This window comes from Mus pahari, chromosome 3, assembly GCF_900095145.1.
Source record: "Mus pahari chromosome 3, PAHARI_EIJ_v1.1, whole genome shotgun sequence".
Lineage (NCBI taxonomy): Eukaryota > Metazoa > Chordata > Mammalia > Rodentia > Muridae > Mus > Mus pahari.
Window position 1 is genome coordinate 135517214 of NC_034592.1, and position 22580 is coordinate 135539793.

The following is a 22580-nucleotide window of genomic DNA, read 5'->3' on the forward strand; positions in this document are numbered from 1 at the left end:
ACAGCTGGATCTCATGGAGGCATTTCCCCAACTGAAGCTCCTTTCTCTGTGATAACTCCAGCTGTGTCAAGTTGACACAAAGCTATCCAGTACAAGTCCTGACTTCCTTGGTGATGAACAGCAGTATGGAAATGTAAGCCGAATAAACCCTTTCCTCCCCAACTTGCTTCTTGGTCATAATGTTTTGTCCAGGAATAGAAACCCTGACTAAGACAAAAACCATGATAGTGATTACTTATCATTAAGCCTCTGTCAACACCAACTGAAACTATGTAACAAAGAATGGACCCAGAGCCAGGGGCAGTGATTCACGTCCTTAATCCCAGCACTGGGGAGGCAGAGACAGGTGGAACTCTGTGAAACCAGCCTGGTCTACATAGTGAGTTCCAGGACAGTCAGAGCTACATAGTAAGACCTTGTCTGAAAAAGGAAAGGGAGGAGGAGAAAGAAGAGGAGGAGGAGGGAGAGGAGGAGGAGGAAGGAGAGGAGGAGGAGGAGGGAGAGGAAGAGGAGGAGGGAGAGGAGAGGAGGAAGAGGAGGAGGAGGAGGAGGAGAAGGAAAAAAGTAGACCCTGAGCTAATGTATTAACTTGAGTTGATAATATGCCACTACTGGTTCACTAGCTTTCACAAATGGAACACTCATGCAAGATGTTAATAAGAAGAAAAACCAAATGTAGAATGGAAGGTTAAGAGGATCTCTGCTCTTTCCATTAGGTGCTCTATACTTAAACTTACTTCAGTCCATGTGGTATTGCTATAACAGAACTACTGAGGCTGGGTACTTTGTAAAGAACAGTAATTTATCTCTTAAAAGTTCTAGGGGCAGAACATTCACTTCAGCAACATACATACTAGGATTGGAACAACATAGAGATTAGAATGAACCCTATACAAGATGGCACACAAGTTTGTGAAGCATTCCACATCATAAAACAAAAACCCCGAGGGGCACAGGTGTCCGAGGCTGAGGGTCTTTCTGTTGCATCACCCTGCTGAGAATAGAAGGGCACTTGTGAAATTCATAGGTAAGGTAGGGCTCAAAGCCATCCTCTCACTGGGAACAAGCTCTCACAATAATGACTGTTAATCCGTTCATAGGGGCACTTGTGGGTTTGTTTTTGAGACCTGAGTTCCCATAACCCAGGATATCCAGGAACTTGCTATGTTCCTGAAAGATAACCTTGAACTTCTGATCCTCCTGAGTGCTAGGATTGCAGGGATATGTCAAAAGGTTTATACAACACTGGGAATTGAACCCAGGATTTCATGCTTGTTAGGAAAGCCCTGTACCAATTGAGCTGTACCCCTACTTCTATCATCCCTTAAAAGCCAGGTCTCTAAATACTGTTGCATTTAGTCTCTATATTTAGAGATGAGCTTTAAAGGGCTCATTCACATCACAGTGCTGATGTTAAAGAACTTAAATCTAGGCTGGGTGAGGTTCCAGCACTTGGGAGGCAGAGGCAGGTGTATCTTTGTAAATTTAAGGCCCATCTGGTTCACCTGTGTATGGAGTTCCTGGTTACACAGTGAAGTTCTGTCTCAAAAGAAAAAATTAAATCTATTAAACAAACCACAGAACATGGAGCCACATTTCATGTTATCCATTCTGTAGAAAAGTCACAAGCACTCATGCCCTGGAGGGAGGCATGAGGAAGGGAAGGGACAGGTGGCCTACTTAACTGTGTCACTAGGTCAGGGGCAAGGAATGCTCTTGGCTCATCTTACCCTGAGATGTGGAATGGATAGACCCCCTTACTCCTGTACTTTGTCATGTGTCTGTCCACACCATCGCATATACTGTGACACAGCACTCTATCAGCTTTCACTCTGGGTTCCCTTCCTCTTGAGGGGGTCACAGTGACCAATAGTTGTCTCTGTATCCATTTGTTTTTCAGGGTCACATGATCACCTAGAATGAAGGCCATTCTAATTCTCCCTCTCAAAGCAGAATACATGAAATTAAGTTCTGGCCAATTATTTTAAGTAAAAGTGTATGAAGCAGTTTTCAGGAACTCCACTCACACACACCCCACAACCCTCAGGATAGGAGACAGGAAACAGCTGGCTCATCTGGAAAGCACCATGGAGTCCAAACTAGTGAGCTTCTTGACCCTTCTTCTTGAGTTTTGAAATCACAAGCATGTGCCACTCTGTCTGGCTTCACGAGTCTTTTTTTTTTCCTCTTTATTACTTTTAAAGATTTATTTTTGGTCACGTGTGTGTGTGTGTGTGTGTATACATGTGTGTGTATGTGTGTGTGTGTGTTTCTGCATGGGAGTTTGGGTGCCTGTACACATTACAGCCATTGGATCCCCTTAACTGGAGTTGCAGGCAGTAGTGGGCCCTGCGCTCACGCTGGGAATCAAGCTTGGGTCACCTGAAAGAGCAGCATATGTTCTCAATGACTAGGTCGTCTCTCCAGCACCACCCCTCCCTTTGTTTTCCTTTTTCAAGATTTAATTTTAACCCTAGAAAAATAAGTAAAGACAACTAAGGAAGGCTGGGAGAGGGAGACACAGTCTTCCCAGGAGAGAGAGAACCCCAGCTGGTTATTCAACCCCAAACCATCAGCCCTGAGAACATACACGTGCAAGCAACAAGCTGTGGACAGAGCAGGCTGTATTTATAAACAAACACATATATGTAATGACAAAGAAAATGAGGCCACAGATTTGATTGAGAGCAAGAAGGATATGTGGGAGGGGTTGGAAGAAGGAAGGGGAAGGGAGAAATGTAATTATGTTATAATCTCAAAAGTTATTATTATTATTATTATCATTAACATTATTATTATTTTTTTAGACAAGGTCTCTCTGGATAGCCCAGAACCCACTGGGACCAGGACTGTAGATCAGGATGGCCTCAAAGTTACTGAGCTCCACCTGCTTCTGCTTTTACCTCCAAAGCCAGGGCTCCTTTATCTTAGAGTGAGCTGGTCTTTCTTCTGCCATGATATGCATTACTGTCCCTGGGATGTGCACATTGCATGTATATTTTAAACTGCAAAAACCTCAGCTGTTATTGTTCCCAGAATGGTGAACTTACCGCACAATTTTGGGAGCAGCTAGCCCTCCTTTAGTGGGTGCAGTTCCCTCTCCTATGGGTCATGACTCCTTTGTGGGGTCAAATGACCCTTTCACAGGGGCTGCCTACAACCATCAGAAAACACAGATATTTATATTACGATTTGTAACAGTAGCAAAATTACAGTTGTGAAGGAGCAACAAAAGTAACTTTATGGTTGGGGGCCACCATAACACCAGGGTTGTGGCATCAGGAAGGCTGAGAGCCACTCGTCTAAGGGATGGGTCTGCACAGTTTCCTCACTGAAGAAGCTTCAGATAGTCATGCTGATAACTTGCTCGATGTCATACCCTTTCCAGATAGTGTTCCAATATCAACACAGACTTAGAACTTGTTCACATTCATGAGAAATACAAAGGAGAATGCTGGGTGTGGCGGTCCATGCCTATGATCCCAGAACTAGGGAGGCTGAAGTGGAGATTGTAAAATGGAGGAACGACTTTAGCATGGAAAGCAACAAAATATGAAACTGAAATAATAAAGGCCTGCCGTGGTTCATCAGGGGCTTGAGCAACTGTATGCAACAGGAGGAAAGTTGTGAAACAATCATACATTTTTGTGCTGGTTATGATGTAACAGCAATAGATGGTACCTGCTTGAGCAACTGTATGCAACAGGAGGAAAGTTTTAAAACAATCATACATTTTTGTTCTGGTTATAGTGTAACACCAATAGATGCTACATGCTGTGAAGGGTAATCTATGATACTGAGCTGACTAGATGGCTCAGTGAGTTAAGATGCATACAGCCAAGTCTCAAGATTTGAGTTCAGTTTCTGGGTCCCACATTGCAGTAGGAGAGGATCAACTCCTACAAAGTCTATATGTGCAACAAGGCATATGGTTATATGTACACACTCAACACCCACACACACTAAGTAAATAAATACATGTAACAACATTTAAAAATGACAATCATTGGGCTGGAGAGATGTCTCAGAGGTTGAATGCACTGACTGCTCCTCCAAGGTCCTGAGTTCAATTCCCAGCAACCACATGGTGGCTCACAACCATCTGTCATGTGATCTCAGCACCCTCTTCTGACGTGCAGGCAGAACACTGTACATAATAAATTTTTTAAAAAAAAAAGACAATCTTGGAGCTGGACAGAGGTGGCACACATCATTAATCCCAGCACTTAGGAGGCAAAGGCAGGTGGATCTCTGAGTTTGAAGCCAGCCTGGTCTACAGAGTGAATTCCAAGACAGCCAGGGCTACGCAATGAAACCCTGTCTCAAATATATATATTTCCTTATCAATATAAATATCTTCTTTTATATTATGTGTAAGGATATTTTGATGTATATATGGCTACCCATCATTCACATACCTGGTTTCTACAGAGGCCATGAGAGGGCATCAAATCCCCTGGAAATTGGAGTTACAGACTGTTGTGCGCAGCCATGTTGATGCTGGGACTCTCGAAGAGGAGCTTCCAATGGTCTTAACTGCTGAGCCATGTCTCCAGCCCCATAAGTATTATTCTTTAACCAGACATAGTAGTAAGAAATTTCCAGGGCTTAAGTTGCAGTAGAACTGGCCACAAGTCTGCAATTCAGAATTACTGCAAGACTATCTAGTAAATCCTTCCTGTTTCTCTAGCTCTGTTCCTCTTGGGAATATATCTGCTCTTTGGGATGGTGTGTTGGTCCCAGGCACTTATGGGTTTGTTTTTCAGCATACATAACAATCCAACCCAATACTAAATCAACTAGTCTCAACCAAGTAGTTCTTTTGTTCCAAATGGCATCAATAAGGATAGTCACATAACTCTATATTTAGTTGCTAGGTTTGAACTGTACAAACTTATTTCCTTTATACATGTAACTGTCAGGTGGGTTTTCTAGAACTCTGTGAGGAATGACCTAGACCTGTCTCTGCAGCAGGACACCCAGCCATATTTATATCCTTGGGAGGAAGGAGACGCTGCAAGCCTCTTACAGCCTAGACACAGAAATGGAAGACACTTGTAATTCACTCTATTTGGTCAAAGCAAGTAACTTAACCCCAGCATTCAACAAGAGAAAAAAAATCCACCTTTTGACAGGAGAACCAGTATGCTCATGCAAGGGTGAGAGGCTTCTTAGTAGACATTTATGCAGAAAAAAATCTACCACAGTAGTAATCAGTATTGACCACAGTGGTGGTCAGAGTTCAGCGGTTCCCTGCCAAGATGCAGAAGAGATAACTAAAAATCTTAAGAACAGTTTTGGCACAGTACTTAAGCAATTCTGAGTTTTCTTTTTAGAGGGTGGGGGTTTTAGCCCGTGGCTCTCTTTATGGCTCAGGCTGGTCTTGAACTCACCATGCCCTCCTTCCTCAGCATCCTGAGTGCAAAAATTACCAGTGTGAGCCACTGAACATGGATGGTGATGGCAACAATGACTGAGGCAAGGTCTCATGTGTCCTAAGATAACCATGAACTCTTCTTGCCTGGAGTTTTGGGATTACAAGTGTACTCTAACAAGTCCCAGTGCTAAAGATTAGGCAGGCTCTCTGCTAAATTAACTATATCCACAGAACTCATTATTACTCTTTTAACAGCTTTTTGGATCCATCTAAGAAGACTGCACTGGCTCTTTATACACTTTACAGTGATATATATGGACCAGTCTTTATCTATTGTGATCCTTTGAGTCTTCCCCTGACCCTTTTAAGTCAATACTGGAAAGTGAAGTTTAAGATGGTTAAGTGACTTGCTTCAAGTCATACATTAAGCCAGTTAGAATGGAGAAGTCCACATTAAAAATGTCTCCTTTCACTAAGTGTTCTGCTTTTCATTCACTCATTTAACAACGTGTATTGTTTGGGACACCTACCATATATGTGAAGGAATGTACATAATTTATATAATGACAATTATTCATCGAATACTTTCTATATATGATTGTGTCTGTGAATACCTAACATAAGCCAATTATAAAAATAATCTAGAAATCTCTGCCCCATTTTACTGACGACAAAAAGGCAGTGTAAAGGAAAGACAGACTGAGTCCTACCTTCTTAGTTATTACGGTCGATTAGTAAGACTATATTATAGTCAAATAAATATTTAAACATATAATTACAAATTACTCTGAATCAGAAGCTGTCAGAGAGGGTTTACCACACTTTCCGTTTCACAATTAAGGTCTCGGTAACCCTGGCAACGACTCTTTCTGCCAATACTAAAGAAAGCATCCAGGGAGCGCGCCTATTTCCACACACCCCCATTACCCACAATGCAAAAGGAGTAGGCGGAGGAGCGGCGTCTGCCAGAAGTCAATATGGCTCCAGTAGTTACACCGTACGTTCTCTTCACCTAGTCAGAGACCTCACTGCCAAGGCCAGTCTGCCAAGGAGAAATTAAGCTTCTTTTGCTCCCTCACTACTGCGACTACAGAAGAATCTGAAGCCAGGAGTCCCCTTAGTGGAGATACACTCCGTACCCACAGAAGCACCACTTCCGCTGACGTCATCACGCCGACACGTGGATCCAAGATGGCGGCGGCGATGGTGAGTGAAGGAGACTCCGGGAACCGGAGCTGGAGCGGGGCCCCCCTGGGTAGCCCAGGACCTTCCAGCGCCCCGAGCCTGGTTTCCAGCCTCCTCCAGAACCCCTGCTCGGGTTGCCCTTGACCGGGTCGGCCTCTACAAAGTCCCTTTCTCTAGCCTTGGCATGGCATCTAGGCTTGTCAGGGCCTGGAGTTTTAGGGGAGGTGCCGCTTGGAAGGAAGACTTCGGCTCATGCCTTCACGGTGCTCATTTCGGCTTTCGTTCCCGCCCCTTGTCACCCCTATTTCCCATTTCTTCCCCTCCAGGCTTTGTCTCCTCCCGAGAGGCCCCCGTTATTTCTGCCTTCGCTCCTCCTCCTCACGTTCATCCTCAGCTCTCCACATACCCATCAGCCTAACCAGTCTGCGGGTGCCACCTTGCTCGCACCAGCCCGAGCCTTGCCCTTAGCTGCACCCTCAGCTGTTCCCATAGCGCATCCCGCTTGATTGCTGCTGTCCCAGGACATTCCATGCCCATCATCCCTTCATCCCATCCCCAGGCCCTGCCCTCCTCCTGCCTTTTCTGTCAAATCGTTGTCTCTCCTAAAGTGCTTTTATGCGATTGGTTCTTAAACCCCACTGTGCACAGGGATCTTGGGTTGTTGGTGGGGAGGCATATTTAAATAGTTTCCTGAGCCACACTCCCAAAGATTGCAATACCTTAGGATTAGGCAATGCAGGAATCTACATTCTCACGAACAGTCAGTCCTGTGTTTATATTGGAGGTGGTCCCTGGATTACCGTTTAAAAACACCTCTGGCCCTGCCTGTCTGTATCCCCTTCCCACGCCACACAGCTCCTTACGGATGAAGGGTCACTATCATGAAGCTGACTAGAATTAAATCTCTTTGTGAATGAGAGTGGAGGTAATATACCTGTGCCTGAAGGATGGGTCACTAGCTGACTTCTGTTATCAACCACGGAATTAAGTTTCTGAAGGTCGGATTTTCTAAGAGAAGTTCAGCTCAAATTCTGTTTGCTAAGAAATGAGAACAAAGGTCAAAAGTGTATTTTCCTGGGTGGTCTTGTATATTGCTCCCTCAGATGATAAAATTAATTCCATCCTGGTATTGAATGACAAGAAAGACTCAGAGAAAAAGCTTGTGACATTTGACTCTACTGAAGGAAAATTCTTGCTTAAGTTATTTGATGCTGGTTTTCTCTAAACAGGGTCAGGTTAATTAATGAAAGGATTCTGTCCTGTTAGCAGACTGCTGATTTATTAAAAAAAAAAATTTTTTTTTTAAATTAAGTTCCTTGTTTATAACCCCAGAAGTCAGGTAAAAAATTTCAAGGCTTGGCGGAGTGTAAGCCTAAGTTCGATATTTGGCTCTGTTTGGGGAGGGGGAAAACTGATTGAAAGCTTTACCTGGTTTTTGTGACCACAAACTTCAGAATGAGTCATGAAGAGGGGTAAATCCCCAAAGTGGGGTGTTGAAATCCCTTTTTTCCTTTACCACATTCAGAATAAGGCAAATGTGAAGCCAGGAAGTCACACCCTTTCTTGGCCATAGAGAGTTCAGTAAGGTGGCATTTATAGCACTGCACTGGGAAATTCCAGCCCTGTACAACAAAGCTTTTAAGAGTTTATAAGTTAGCAATATGTATTTCTGGCGTGCGTTTCTTCATTCAGCAAATATTTGAGTGTCCAGTGACTGCCAGTTGTCAGAGTCATGGTCCCACCGTCGTGGGTCCGCTCTCGTTCCAGGAAACCTGCCCGGTGCTGCTAAGTGCTGTGAGGGTAGCAAGGCGAAGGAACGGTGATTGGCAGTCACTGGGCATCATAGCTGGGGCTGACTGACCCACAAAACACAAACAAACAAACCAGCTTTGCAAAGAATGTCCCAGGCAAAGAAAATGGCAAGTGTGAAGGCCAAAGGACACGTTTAAGGAATCTATAGAAGACTTTAACACCGGAACCATGAGAAAAGGTAGCATAGCAAACAGCGATCAAGGACGAGACTGGAGACAGATAAGAACAGCACTTGCTAGAAGTAAGTGTGCTTGTGATTGGTGCATGGTGTAGCTTATGGTTAGCAGTCTGTGTGCTGGGTTTTGAAATAGATTTTTCTATTAGGTTGGCTTCACTTCCTCCTACCCTACTGGGACAACACATCGGGGGAGCCAGCTTATTCTTAGTGTGCAGATAGACCATGGAAACCAATTTAAAAAAAAAAAAAGATTTGTTTATGTATATGAGTACACTGTATTGTCTTTTGACACACCAGAAGAGGGCATCAGATCACGTTGCAGATGATTTGTGAGCCACCATGTGGTTGCTGGGAATTGAACTCAGGACTTCTGGAAGAGCAGTCAGTGCTCTTAACCACTGAGCCGTCTCACCGGCCCCATCTAAACCAGTTTAACTCATTTCAATAAATAGAGAATACAGCACCTGGGAGGCTGAGGGAAATGGATCTCTGTGAGTTCAAGGCTAGCCTGGTCTAGATAGGTCATAGAGCTAGGACTATGTAGAGAAATTTAGATAGGTAGGTGGGTGGATGGGTGGATGGGTGGATGACAGGCAGGCATGAATGGAGAATGTGTTATATACTGAGCCCAGTTTAAAGGGCACCCAAGAAACTGCATGTTCAGTGAAAAGGCACAGAAGCAAGTTTGTACAGAGATGTATGTGGAGTCACACAGGTAGGTATGAATTTAGTTTGTGCTAAGCACATTACTACACAGAAGTCAGTACTGTTCCCACCCCATTATACATGTAAGCTATTTCATAACCATTTTGGGTGGGGCATATAGATCTAATTTGGAGCGGATCTACTTCTGAGGCAAGTCATACAAAAAGGAACTGAGCTAGTGAACTCGGTGGCCATGTGAAAAGGCTGGTGATCTGGGAGGCTGTTTTCCTTTGAAAGAGTTGTGAGTATGCAGTGCAAGGGCTTTCCCCTCCCTCTCTTACATTCATGAATGGCCCTAAGAGTTGTGCAAATGCTACCCAGGTCTACTAAGTACACAGTGAGTGTTTCCTGAATCCTCAGAGTACGACTTCTCTGGAAAAGGAAGGAAGGAAAAGGAAGCCAGGAGTTTGACTTCTGCCCTGGATTTAGACCACTGTATAAAGTTACAGGATAGAATTCATCTGGCTGGGCAGAGTTGAGAAGCAGACTCATCATATCTTATTACAGAAAACTACTCTTGGCAGTATTTTAATGGAACTTGGGAAATGCCCATTGAGTACATTCATGGGCATATAATACTCCACTTCCCTTATATCTCCTCACACTATCAGATTCTATTACAGTTTTATCTCTATGGATATGATTCATATAGCACAAAATTGCACCTTCTTATTAAAAGATCTTTTTACATTTTCTGTGTGTTTGCCTGCATGTATATATGTGTACTGTGTGCATGCCTGTGCCTGAGGGTTGTGAGCCACCTTCTGGGTGCAGGGACGCAAACCCAGATCCTCTGCAGGAGCAGTGAGTACTTGTAACAGCGAGCTCTCTTAAGCTCACAGATGAGTGGCTTTGGGTGTGTTTAGAGGATCACTGTTTAATTCTAGAACATTCTCATCAACCTAAAATGAAGCACTCCGTCCATCCGTCCATTCCCAGGCTTCGCTCCCTCGAGCCTCTGGCAACCACTGATTTCCTGTGTCTCTGAGACTTACCTTTTCTCAGTTCATAGAAAGAGAACTTACAGTGTGGGTTTTGTGTGTGTGTGTGTGTGTGTCTAGCTGCTTTTACTTTTCCATGATACTTTTTTTTAACAACGTAAAAAGTTTATTATAAAATATTCATCTTTAATTTGGCAGACCCAAGCAATATGAACAAATGCAGTTATTAGGAATATTTTGAATACAGTCTAAACATTCTCCAAAGCTCTCAAATCATTTAAAGATTGCAGGTGAAAGTCATATCCTGCATGCTTCATTGTTACTAGACTTATTTAATAAGCCTTCATCAATAAAATCACATATATTTTTAATATTAGTGGAAACAAGAATAAGTTTAAACTACATATCCTTCCGCCTTGAGAGGCAAACCATCTTAACTATAGAAACAAGCATCAGTTCTATATTTAACAACAAATCACTCTGTCCAAGAAATAATAGCTTGAAGAGAGTTGGATAACAATTTCTTTTTTTTTTTGTTTTTCAAGACAGGGTTTCTCTGTGCAGTCCTGGCTGTCCTGGAACTCTGTAGACCAGACTGACCAGGAACTCAGATATTAACCTGCCTCTGCCTCCCAAGTGCTGGGATTACAGACGTGCGCCACCATTGCCCAACTTTGGATAACAATTTCTGATTGGCTGATGCGGATCACTTTCTCACAGTCGTGCTCCATTTCTGTCTTCCTCTGATTGTTTCTATAGATAGACATGCCACGTGTGATAAAATACCCTGTGTGTCCCGTGAGACTTTCAAAATTCATCCATGTTGTAGCACTCCTAGTACTTCATTTTTCTTTTTAAATGGCTGAACAATTCTTGTTGTGTGGCTAGACCATACTTCTTCATCTCTTTATCAGCTGCTTGGGACTGTCTGTGTATTAGCTGTTTGGAATAATACTGCCTTGAGCTGTGTTTTTACATAAACATGTTTTCAGTATTCTAGGATACATGTCTAGGAGTAGAGTTTCTGGGTCAGTTTACCGTATTTTGAAGGGTTTTATTCCATGTATGGCAGAATAACGGACTGACTGACACCAAGGTTCATTGGAGCAAGAGGCAGGAAGGTCCTCTGACTCTAGTTTGATGCTGTAGCAGCTTCTAACTCCTTTGGGCTTTCAGAGCATCATCAGCTTGTGGAGAAGCACTGGTGTAGGAGGCAGCAGCAGCTTGGCTCATTCCAGTAGTCATTGATTTCATGTATGGCCTGGCAAATGAATTTGGCCTTCTTGATCAGTTTTCTGTATACATGTTATATGTGACACTAAGATTTGAACTTAAGATGGTGGTGGTAGCACACGCCTTCAATCCTAGCACTCAAGGAGGCAGAGGCAGATGAATCTCTGGGAGTTCTGCCAGCTTGGTTTACATAGGGAGGCCCAGGCCAGCTGGGCAGAGAGAGAAATGGGGGTGGGGGGAGATCTGGCAGAACAAAAACTAGGCAGCAGTGGCCCATACCCTTAATCTCATCACTTGGGATTGGGAGGCAGAAACAGGCAGATCTCTTGAGTTAGAGGCCAGCCTGGTCTACAGAGTGAGTTCCAAGACAGGGCTGCATAGAGAACCTTGCTTCAAACAAAGAAAGGGGATTTGGACTTCATGATTTCTAAATTCCAAGTGGAAAGTTCTGCAGCTAATACATCAAAGCTGCTTTGCTAATGTATTGTGCAGTTGGGTTTGTTTTTACCTGTCACCATCCTTTGTTCCCTCCAGGGTGTTGTGTTGGGCGCGTTTTTTCTGGCTGGCTCCTTGAGTTGCCTCACCTAGCATACATTCTGCAGGAACAACTGTATCCTGGGAACTGAGTGCCTTTACCAAGCCTTGGTTAATGTGTTTCTCTGAGAAGTCCCTTTTAAAGGAGGCCCTCAGCCCACAGGAAATGCAGAGGAGACAGCCTTTAGTTGCTGCTTAGTCTCCATTTTACAACTTGGACAAAAGGTCTCCTTTGATCTTGGAATTAAAGAAGCCAGTTGTAGAATGTTTGAGAAAGTTGAGTTTTGATCTCTCGGCACTGGCAGGAAGGTGGAAAGGACCCAGGATGAGCAGGGCCATCTGGCCACAGATGAATGGTAGGGGCTACTACCTCCTAACCTGCTTTGATCCCTGAACCATTTGCTGTCATTATTGTTTCCCAGATTGGGAAGCAGGGCACCCACTTCTTCTCAGTCCCACCTCATTCTTCTTCATTGCTTCCTCTGTGCCATCCGATACATCCAATATGATTTCTTACCTGCATCCGATACCTTAAACTGACAGACCTCTCGGACTTTGAGGTCCTGGTCTAAAGCTGGGTATACAAGCCTGGGGTAGAATTACTTTTGCAACTGTGGGCAAGCTTCTTGCCTCTTTTAGCCTGTTATGTTTTCTTGATACTTTCATTATGGTGAAATAGACATAGAATTTGACATTTTAATAATTTGTACAAGTTCGGGGGCATTCCATACATTCACAGTGTTATGTAACCTCAACCACCTCCACCCATCTCCAGAGCTTACCCAACATCCCATACTGAATCTTGAACTGTAGTCTTGAACTGGGGATGAGACTCTCCTCAAAAAAGTTGTTGTAGTAATGAATCTGAGTGCCTAGCATTTTGTAGCTTGATTCCCGGGTTTGAAGTGTTGCAGGCCTGTACTCTCTGAGCCTACTGCTTCTGTAGCTGAGAGATCTTTTATAAGTACCCCTGAGGGCAGGAAAGAACACTGATTTCTGTGCTTCTCTTCCTTCAGGGTTAAGTCTGGCTGTTAGAGCTTTGTGAAGATTGTTGGTTTCACCTGGACTTAGTCTGCTGCAGAGCTTCTCCTAACTCACCTCCCCCAGCAGCTTTTGAGTCTTTTTATGTCTCTGTTCAACAACTGTTGTGTCTCTGTGTTCTGAAATAAGGCTGTATTTTCAGAGTCGCCAGAGGCTAATTTAGTTCTGGGTTTTTGGTTTTGTTTTGTTGTAGCTGGGTGAGTTCTTTAGCTCCGTGGGGCTTCCTGGTAAGTGGTCTTTAGTTGTCCTTAGCTTTCATTCACATGTGGTTGAATTCTTGGGGAGCTTTAACTGATTGGATAATTGCTTTCAGTTTACTGTTGGCAAACAGTGCTGTGGGAGCCTCCCCAACTCCACCGGGTGTCTTAGTTCCTTAATCTGGGGAGTGGTTACTAACTGACCTTAAAGCCTTTGGAGGGGAAGAACACAATGGCAGACTCTAGTCTTCAGTGAGGAAGGTGCTGTCTTTGCTGTAGCAAGCAACTGGAATGGCCTTTTCAAGATTGGACCCAGCTAGGTGAAGCAATTTATAGGAAAGAGTTGAAGGAGCAGGGGCTCCAGAAAAGAAAAGGTTAACTTCTGTCACAGAAATGCCTGTGAATAAACAATTCAGTTCTCAGGAGAAACTCCCCACGGTTAACTGTTGACAGCTTCAAACTGGGTGGGGCAAAATTGGCCGGATGAAGAACATTTTTTTTCCTAGTAGCCTTCTCTAAGGTTGCTAGTGGTGGTGGTGTGTTTCTGAATGTCCAGACCCGGGGAATTTAAAAAGCCAGTCAAGAGGAGACCAATTTTTTGGTCGCTTGAGCTTTTCAACTTTCCAGGTCACCAGTACTTTTGCCAGGGTTGGAGTGTTAGGTTACCTGTACAGAGTTCTCGATTGCTGCCATCTGCTTCCTTGACAGGCTGTTTCTGCAGTCTTGTGACTTGGACACCAAGTAAAGCAGAAATCTGTGGAGCAGGCCGCTGCTTATCTCTTAGAATTCATCTTTCTTTTAGGGCTCTGGACATAGCTGACTTTTTGTACTAAGCTTCATACAGGTGTTAACTGAGGTGATCGGTTAAAAGTCAAGGGACAGGGACTGTGTGTGGTTCTTGCAGAGGACCTGGGTTCCATTTCCAGCATCTAGATGGTAGCTCACAATCATCCATAATTCATTCCAGTGTCAGGAGAACCGATGCTTCTCTTTAGACCGCCTAAGATATCAGACATAAATGTGGTACACAGATACATGTTGCAGAAAAAACACTCATATATAAAATAATTCTAATAATAATAATCTTGAGCAAAGGTCAAGGAACAAAACAGGAATTTCCCAACAAATAGGGATTCTGCTACCTTTTACAGCAATGAGCCAGAAGTCACCATCCCATCAGATTATCAAGGACCCATCTTCAAGTTTCCTGGAATCATGTAACATCCTATATATTAGGGGTTTTGACAACAGGGTATGTAGCTTTTATCAGCTTCTCACGGGAGTTTATGACATTCTCCCAAAGTTAGAATTGCTGATTTAGTTACCTGCAAACCTGGCAGCCAAACATTTCTGTGCCGGACATTCCATGTCTGCCATCTAGGTATTTTTATAGGCAATGCATTTCCTTCCTTTGAAATATAAATATATTACTGGAAATGTAGCTCAGTCGGTAAAGTGCTGGCCTAGCAAGCATGGTGCCCTGGGTTCTACCTTCAACCCTGTGATCTCTTCACAGAGGTGCACCCCTGTGACCCTGGCATCTGGGTGATGAAGGCAAGAAGAGCCAGGGCCAGTGAGACTCTGTCTTAAAACTTTTTACTATATATATGGATCATTATAAATGTGTGTGTGTGTGTAAATACATGTGTATATATGAAAATATAAAAATATGAAGAAATATATAAACAGTGTATACAATTTGTTAATTTTTTAAAATGCTGGGTTAGATAGCTGGAGAAATTACTTGCCTTCCAAGTCTGGGTTCGATCTCTGGAACCCAAGCAAAGAAGAAAATGGAATCTAGAACAGAATATACAGAGTTATTCTCTGACCTCCACAAGCACACAATAACAATTTAAAAAACAAAACCAAAAAAATCCCCACAAAGCTAAAATAATGTACTTGGCTGCCCCTAATCCATGTATCAGGATAAATTGGTTTTGCTTTAGAAAACCTACCTCTCTATATTATTTTATAAAACTCCTTCTTTTGAAACCTGGTTATAGGTTGGGTATGGTGATACATGCCCTTAATCTCAGCACTGGAGTTGGGGTGTGTGTGCAAAGGTAGGTGGATCTCTATGAGTTTAAGACCAGCCTGGTCTACATAGGGAGCTCCAGGCAAGCCAATACTACATAGTAAGACCCTGTCTCAATACAAAACTAAAAGCCCAGCTCGTTACAATAATTTCAGCATGGGCCAGTGTAGAAGATAGAGTGCAGCCAGTCACTTCTCACTATCCATTCTCACCAGCCTCACTGCTTACCACCACTACCTGTTCCTTCTTCAGGAATATTAATCTGTACTTTCCTATTACAAATCATTGTGGATGCACAGTGAAGTGACCTTTAGCTGTATATAAACTTGTGCCCTGTCACCACAGTGACACAGAGTTATAGAACAGTTCTGTTACCCCAAGTTCCCTCACATTGGTCAAGGGAGTGATGAAATCAGGCCTTTGTTCCCACGGCCAAACCACTAGTAGTTTCCCTCTCTGTAGATGTCCTTTGCTGGGTGTTCTGTGGAAAGGGAGTTAATTAATGTGTTAATTAGACTGTGTGTCTGTGTGTAGTGTCCCTGGGCTACTCCTTCCTGTGACAGACATTGGTAGTTCTCTTCTCATGCTGACAGTGTCCCATGTTATGGAAAAAATTGCATCTCTTTTTTCCACTTTCACTAACAATTGGATTTTTGAGGTTTCAGTTTTGAACTATGGTAGTCCTCCCCAATCTGAGGGTGTATTTCCAAGCCCCCTGAGGAGATGCTTGGAATCCTGTGAACACAACCTGTGTTTTAGCGCCACACCCAGACCTCTGTTTACTATTTTGAGACAAGAGTCTCACTAAGTTGTACAGGCTGGCTTTGAATTCATTCTAGCCAGTCAGTCCTTGAGCTTGGTGATCTCCTCCCTCAACATTTTAGGTAACTAAATTATAGGCCTGTACCATCAAGTCCAACTCCATACTTTTTTTCTTTGCTTATATATCTTTTTTTGTTTGTTTGTTTTGTTTTTCGAGACAGGGTTTCTCTGTGTAGCTCTGGCTGTCCTGGAACTCTGTAGACCAGGCTGGCCTCGAACTCAGAAATTCGCCTGCCTCTGCCTCCCAAGTGCTGGGATTAAAGGTGTGCACCACAACACCCGGCTTTATATATCTTACAGTAGAGTTTAATTTGTAAATTAGACACCGTAAGATTGACAGAGCTGGTGGTCTGGATTGGGTAGTACCCTGTTCACCTAGCATACATAAAGCCTTGGGTTCAATCCTCAGTACCACATAAACCAGGCGTGGTGGTACACTCAAGAAGTAGAGGCGGACCTTGATTGTAGGTAGCTCAAACTCTGGAAAATGAAACCAATGATAAGGAGACAGTTATTGTGATTAAACAGACCCATACAAGTGTGCATCTTTCTGTTGAGTTGATGCCTAGAGTTGGAAATACTGGCTAGTAAGTTTATGTTTAACTTTTTAAGTTACTGCTAACTTCCTGAAAGTGGCCATGTCAGTTCACATTCCCATCAGTGAGGATTTCAGTTTCTCCATATCCTGGTTCACACTTGCCTGATTTTTGTTGTTTGTTTTGTTGTTTAGTCAGTCTTTCCAGTAAGTGTGTGGTGGTACCTCACTGTAGCTTTGGTTTGCGTTTCCCTAGTGACAGATAGTAAGCACCTGCTGATGTGCTATTCACGGATCTGTATACATCGTCTCTGGAGAAGTGAGGGTAGAAATCATTTATGCCTTCTTTCTACTTCCTGTGCTGGGGCTGAACCTAAGTGCTCTATAACTGAGCCACACCCCAGGCCTTGCCCACTTGCTAACAGGGATGTTTGCTGTCTCATTAAGTTGTAAGAGTTCTTTATGGCCCGGCAGTGGTGGCGCCTTTAATCCCAGCACTTGGGAGACAGAGGCAGGCAGATTTCTGAGTTCGAGGCCAGCCTGGTCCACAGAGTGAGTTCCAGGACAGCCAGGGCAACACAGAGAAACCCTGTCTTGAAACAAAACAAAACAAAAANAAAAAAAAAAAAAGAAGAGATCTTTATGTATCCTGAACCAGTCCCTTATTACATACGGCACTTAAAAAGATTTTCCACCAGTCCATGGCCTAGAAATGTACATTTAAAAATTTTTTATGACATTTATTAATTTTAATGGGTTATATTTTTGGTGGCATATCCAAAACAAATTCATCTAACTCAAAATGACAGTTTTTCTTATAAGGATTTTAGTTTCAGCTTTTGTTTTGTTTTAATCTGTGGTTCATTTTGAATTTATTTTATTTATTTATTTATTTATTTATTTATTTATTTATTGGTTTTTCGAGACAGGGTTTCTCGGTATAGCCCTGGCTGTCCTGGAACTCACTTTGTAGACCAGGCTGGCCTCAAACTCAGAAATCCGCCTGCCTCTGCCTCCCGAGTGCTGGGATTAAAGTTGTGCACCACCATGCCTGGCTTTGAATTTATTTTTTTGGTGTGTGACTTAACATTATTTGTGAATATGGTTACCACATAGTTAAAATACTTTGATGAAAACACTGTCCTTGTTGATTTCCTAGGCACCTATTTTGAATATATTGGTTGGGTTGATATCTCTGTCCATCCTTACCATTTTATGGTATGTTTGGAAAATTCTATCAATTATTCAATTCTGTTTTTGAATCTGCTTTGGATATTCTGGATCCTTTCTATTTCTTTATCAATATTAAGGTAAATTTGTGCCTGCTGTGGTAGTATACTCCTTTAATTCTCGCACTTGGGAGGCAGAAGTAGGTAGATCTCTATGAGTTCAAGACCAGCCTGGTTTACATACATAGCAAGCTACAGGACAGCTAGGACTACGTAGATAGATCCTGTCTCAAAAAGCATATATATGCAGCCAGTTGTAAGCTGCCTTTTGGGTGCTGGGAATTAAACCTGGGTTCTCTGGAAGAGCAGCTGGTGCTCTTAACGACTGATCCCAGCCCCAGAAGTAGTGTTTTCTATCTTCACTCTGTGTGAACTTGGAATCATTCTAGTTATTTAAATCTTCCATTTCTCTTGGCAGTGTTCTGTAATTTTCAGTATAGAAGTCCTTAAAAGTCATTTTTTTGGTGCAAGCCTGTAATCCCAGTGTTTGAGAAGCTGAGGCAGGAAGGTTACTATGATTTTGAGGACAGCCCAGACTACATAAAGAGCACCAGGCCAGCCAGGGCTACACAGCAAAACCATGTTTTGAACCAAAATAAAATGTATATTTGATTTTCTTTCTTTTTTTCCTTATTATTTGTAGTGTTGAATGTAGCTTGTATTGAGCATTTTAGGCAAGGGTTTTACTACTCTGCCTCATCCAGTCCCGGGTCATCCTGATAACAGGATTAAGGGCTGGGAAGAGCACCTGACTGCTCTTCCTTCCAGTTTGGCTTCCAGCATCCACATGGTGACTGACAACCTTTTATAACTCTTTGACCTTCTTGGGATCCTACACACATGGTACACATGCATACACTCAGATGTACACATGTATTTTTAATATATAGTCTTAAATATTTTATTTTTCTTTTTTTTTTTTAAAGATTTATTTATTTATTATATGTAAGTACACTGTAGCTGTCTTCAGACACTCCAGAAGAGGGCGTCAGATTTTGTTCCGGATGGCTGTAAGCCACCATGTGGTTGCTGGGATTTGAACTCCGGACCTTTGGAAGAGCAGTCGGGTGCTCTTACCCACTGAGCCATCTCACCAGCCCCTTATTTTTCTTTTTTAAAAATATTTTTCAGTACTAAGTAGAACCAGTTTTAAATTTTATTTTGAATTACTTATAACTAATATGTAGAAATGAAATTATATATATATATATATATATATATATATATATATATATAGTCTGACTGCCCTCGAGTTGTTAGTTATTCTAGTTAGTTATTGTATAGATTCCTTAGAGTGCTCTAGATGCAAGATCATATGATGTACAAATAAAAGCATTTGTCATTTTTTTCAATCTGGATGTGTTTAATTTTTAATTAATCTCTTTCATGTACAGATTTATAGCATAGAATTGAATAGACATGGCAAAAATATGTATCTTCTCTTTGTTCCTGCTCTTAGGGGAACTTGGCATTTAGTTTTTCCGCCATTAAGTGTAATCATTGCCTGTGGGTTTTCATCTGGCTGGGGAAGTTCCTTTTTAGTGTAAGTTGTTTTGATGACTGTTGGGTTTTGTCAGTTGCCTTTTGTGTTGTTAGTTGTGCTGGAACATTTATCCTTGTGCTGCTTCTGTGGTACACTGTTAACTAGTAAGCCTTCCTTAATCAAACACCACCACCTTATATAGGCTAGAATGACCTCAAACTCATTCTCCTTCCCCAGCTGCCAGAATGCTGGGACTGCCTCATACCTACCTATGGATGTTTTCATGTGTTGCTAATTGCAGGGCACTTTCTTAAGGATATTTCCATCTGTGTTCATGTTAAAAGTATGGTTACAGCTGGGCGGTGGTGGTGCACGCCTTTAGTCCTAGCACTGGGGAGGCAGAGGCAAATGGATTTCTGAGTTTGAGGCTGGCCCACACCTTTAATCCTAGCACTGGGGAGGCAAATGGATTTCTGAGTTTGAGGCTGGCTTCAAACTCAGAAATCCGCCTGCCTCTGCCTCCCTAGTGCTGGGATTAAAGGTGTGCGCCACCACACAGGGTATACTCTGTTGTTTTTTTTTTAAGTTAGCGATGCTGATAAATAGAAAATAAGATGCTGGATGCGCACACTTAATCCTAGCACTTGGAAGACAGAGACAGGTGGAGCTCTGTGAGTTTGAGGCAGGACAGCCAGGGCTACACTGAGAAACTCGGTCTTGAAGTATCATTTTTGCTCCTGTTGGTTTTTAGTGTTGCCTTCCTGCTGGGACGAGTATGAATCTCACTGTTTATTTTCAGGTTTTGTTTGTTTTGGGAAGAGGAAGGGCCTCCTTGGTTTGAGACTTTGGAACCACAGTGTACTGAAGTCTTTGGAGATTTCCTTTTCAGTCCTCTGCAACCTGAGCTCCCAAGGGAGCCTTGAGCTGCCCTGGGCAGTGTTTCTCAGATAAGTCTGAAGGTTCTGTTTCTAAAGAGTAGAACTAAAGCAACTTCTTAGATTTAATTGGCTTGATAAACTTCGAAGATTGTAATCCACTGCCCCTGCTTCAAATCTCTTATCAGATAAGGCTAAAAGTCTGGGCCAGGCTTCTCTGGAGGGAAAATTCAGAACACATCTTTATGTTAACAGGAATAGTGGTAGTGCCTTATATGTAGGAATAGTGGCTTGGGGCTGGAGAGGTGGAGAGTGGCCTCATTCACAAGCATGAGGACCCTGAGTTCTATCCCCAGCACCCACATGAAAAGAGCAGGCACAGCAGTGCACACACACCTGAGCTAGTGTAGCTCAGTCCGTGAGCTGTAGGTTCAGAGAGATCTTGTCTCAAAGAAAAGGTGGGGAACAACCGGGAAGACACTGGATGTTACACATGTATACACGAGCATGCATATATGAACACACACACACATTATTAGAAAGAATAGTTGGGACTAGAGAGCTCGCTCAGCAGTTAACTCTTCAAGGAGACTGGTTCATTTCCTAGCATTGACATAGTGAACCACAACTGTCTGTAACTCCATTTCCAGGGGTCTGACACTTTCTTCTGGCCTCCACTGTCATTAGGTACACATGGTATACAGAAATATGTACAGGCAAACACCCATATTATAAGAATAAAGAGTAGTGACTTAGAGGTCAACAAGCAGTTGTGGGCACATACTGATTTGAACCCCACTTCTACCTCATGAATTCCTTGGCCTAAACGAGGACACAGCAATGTTGATTGGCCAGAACTGCACAGCTGAAGAGTAGGACTCAATGCCCCACCCATATTTTTGGGCCCCAAATTTAATACTTCCTTTGCATATGACAGCCACCTCCTTGTTGATCATCAGGGTACACTTTTAAACCTGGCCAGAGAGAGCTAGAGGCCTGTACTTCCCATCCTCCCAGGAGTAGTTCACCCTGAATGTTAGGTTGTCCCGCATGCTTAGTCTTTAGCAGCTTTTGAAAGTGCACACTCTGACTCAGCAGACCCAGGACATAATAACCTGAGTGAGTGTCTGTGCTACTAACAAGCTTCCAGAAAATGCTGTTGCTGCCGCTGCTCTTCACAGATTTCACCTTGAGTTGTGAGCACATAGAGACCCTCTAAACATACTGAAACTAGGACACTGACTTCCAGAGATTCAGGATGATCCATAATCTAGATGAAGCACACAGGCAGATATCTATGAGCTTGAGTCCAACTCAGTCTACATAATAAGTTCCAGGCCAGCCAGAATTACTCAGTGAGACCATGTTCCAAAATAAAACAGTGGCCACAATAATAACCTGGATGAGACTTCAGCATTGATAGAATGTTTTGTTTTGTTTGGGGATCAGGGGACAGGGCTGAGACAGGGCTTTTCTATATGTTCCTGGCTGTCTTGGATCCTGTATAGATCAGACTGGTTTTGAATTCACAAAGATTGCCTGGCTCAGGGCTGGAAAGATGGCTCAGAGGTTAAGAGCACTGACTGCTCTTTCAGAGGTCCTGAGTTCAATTCCCAGCAACCACATGGTGCCTCACAATCATCTGCAACGTGATCTGATCTCTTCTGGTGTGTCTGAGGACAGCTACAGTGTATGCATATAAATAGACCTTTAAAAAAATCAAATAATAATAAAAAAAAGATTGCCTGGCTCTTGCTCATGAATGCTAGGATTAAAGCTATGCGCCACAGCATCCCCACCCCCACCCCCACTCTCATGCAGTACAGGCTGTCCTGGAACTTGGGATCTTCCTGCCTCTAATTGCTAAATATTACTATGATTATGGGTGTGCATTATCACACCTGGATAATTGTTTTCCTAAATTGATATCAATATATAATTCTATAGAAACATTAGAAAGAACAGATACCAGAAGAAGAAAAAAACTATCACTCAATCCATTTAACATTCTGGTAAACGCCCTTCCTTGTACATTCTTGTAGAGTAGCCATACCTTAGCATGTCTAGCACTCACATAGTGACTCACAACTGTTAGTAACTCCATTTCCAGGGGATCCGACTCTTTTCTTTCTTAACATGTCTTCAGGGGTGGGAGAGATAGTTCAGTAGTTAAGAAGGCTCTTCCAGAGGACTTTAAAATAAAAACAAAGAAAAACTTAAGAATAAAATTGCTGGGAAAGAGGTGGCATCCAGAAATGTCCCAGTTTGTAATCTGCCCACCATATGAGAGCACAGAGTGGCATTCTTTTTTTTTTTTTTTTTTTTTTTTTGGTTTTTCGAGACAGGGTTTCTCTGTATAGCCCTGGCTGTCCTGGAACTCACTTTGTAGACCAGG

At 42.8% G+C, this 22580-nt stretch overlaps 1 protein-coding gene across 1 annotated transcript in view; it reads left to right on the plus strand.

Annotated features, from left to right (window-relative positions):
* The first annotated feature begins 6356 nt into the window (after nucleotides 1-6356).
* The window catches only part of Tm9sf4 (transmembrane 9 superfamily member 4), a 46729-nt gene continuing 30505 nt past the window's right edge, over nucleotides 6357-22580 (plus strand). Inside the window, exon 1 of the mRNA XM_021192150.2 lies at nucleotides 6357-6583. Coding sequence (XP_021047809.1) covers nucleotides 6569-6583 — 15 coding nt within the window. The 5' untranslated portion in view covers nucleotides 6357-6568. The remainder of the gene's footprint in view (nucleotides 6584-22580) is intronic.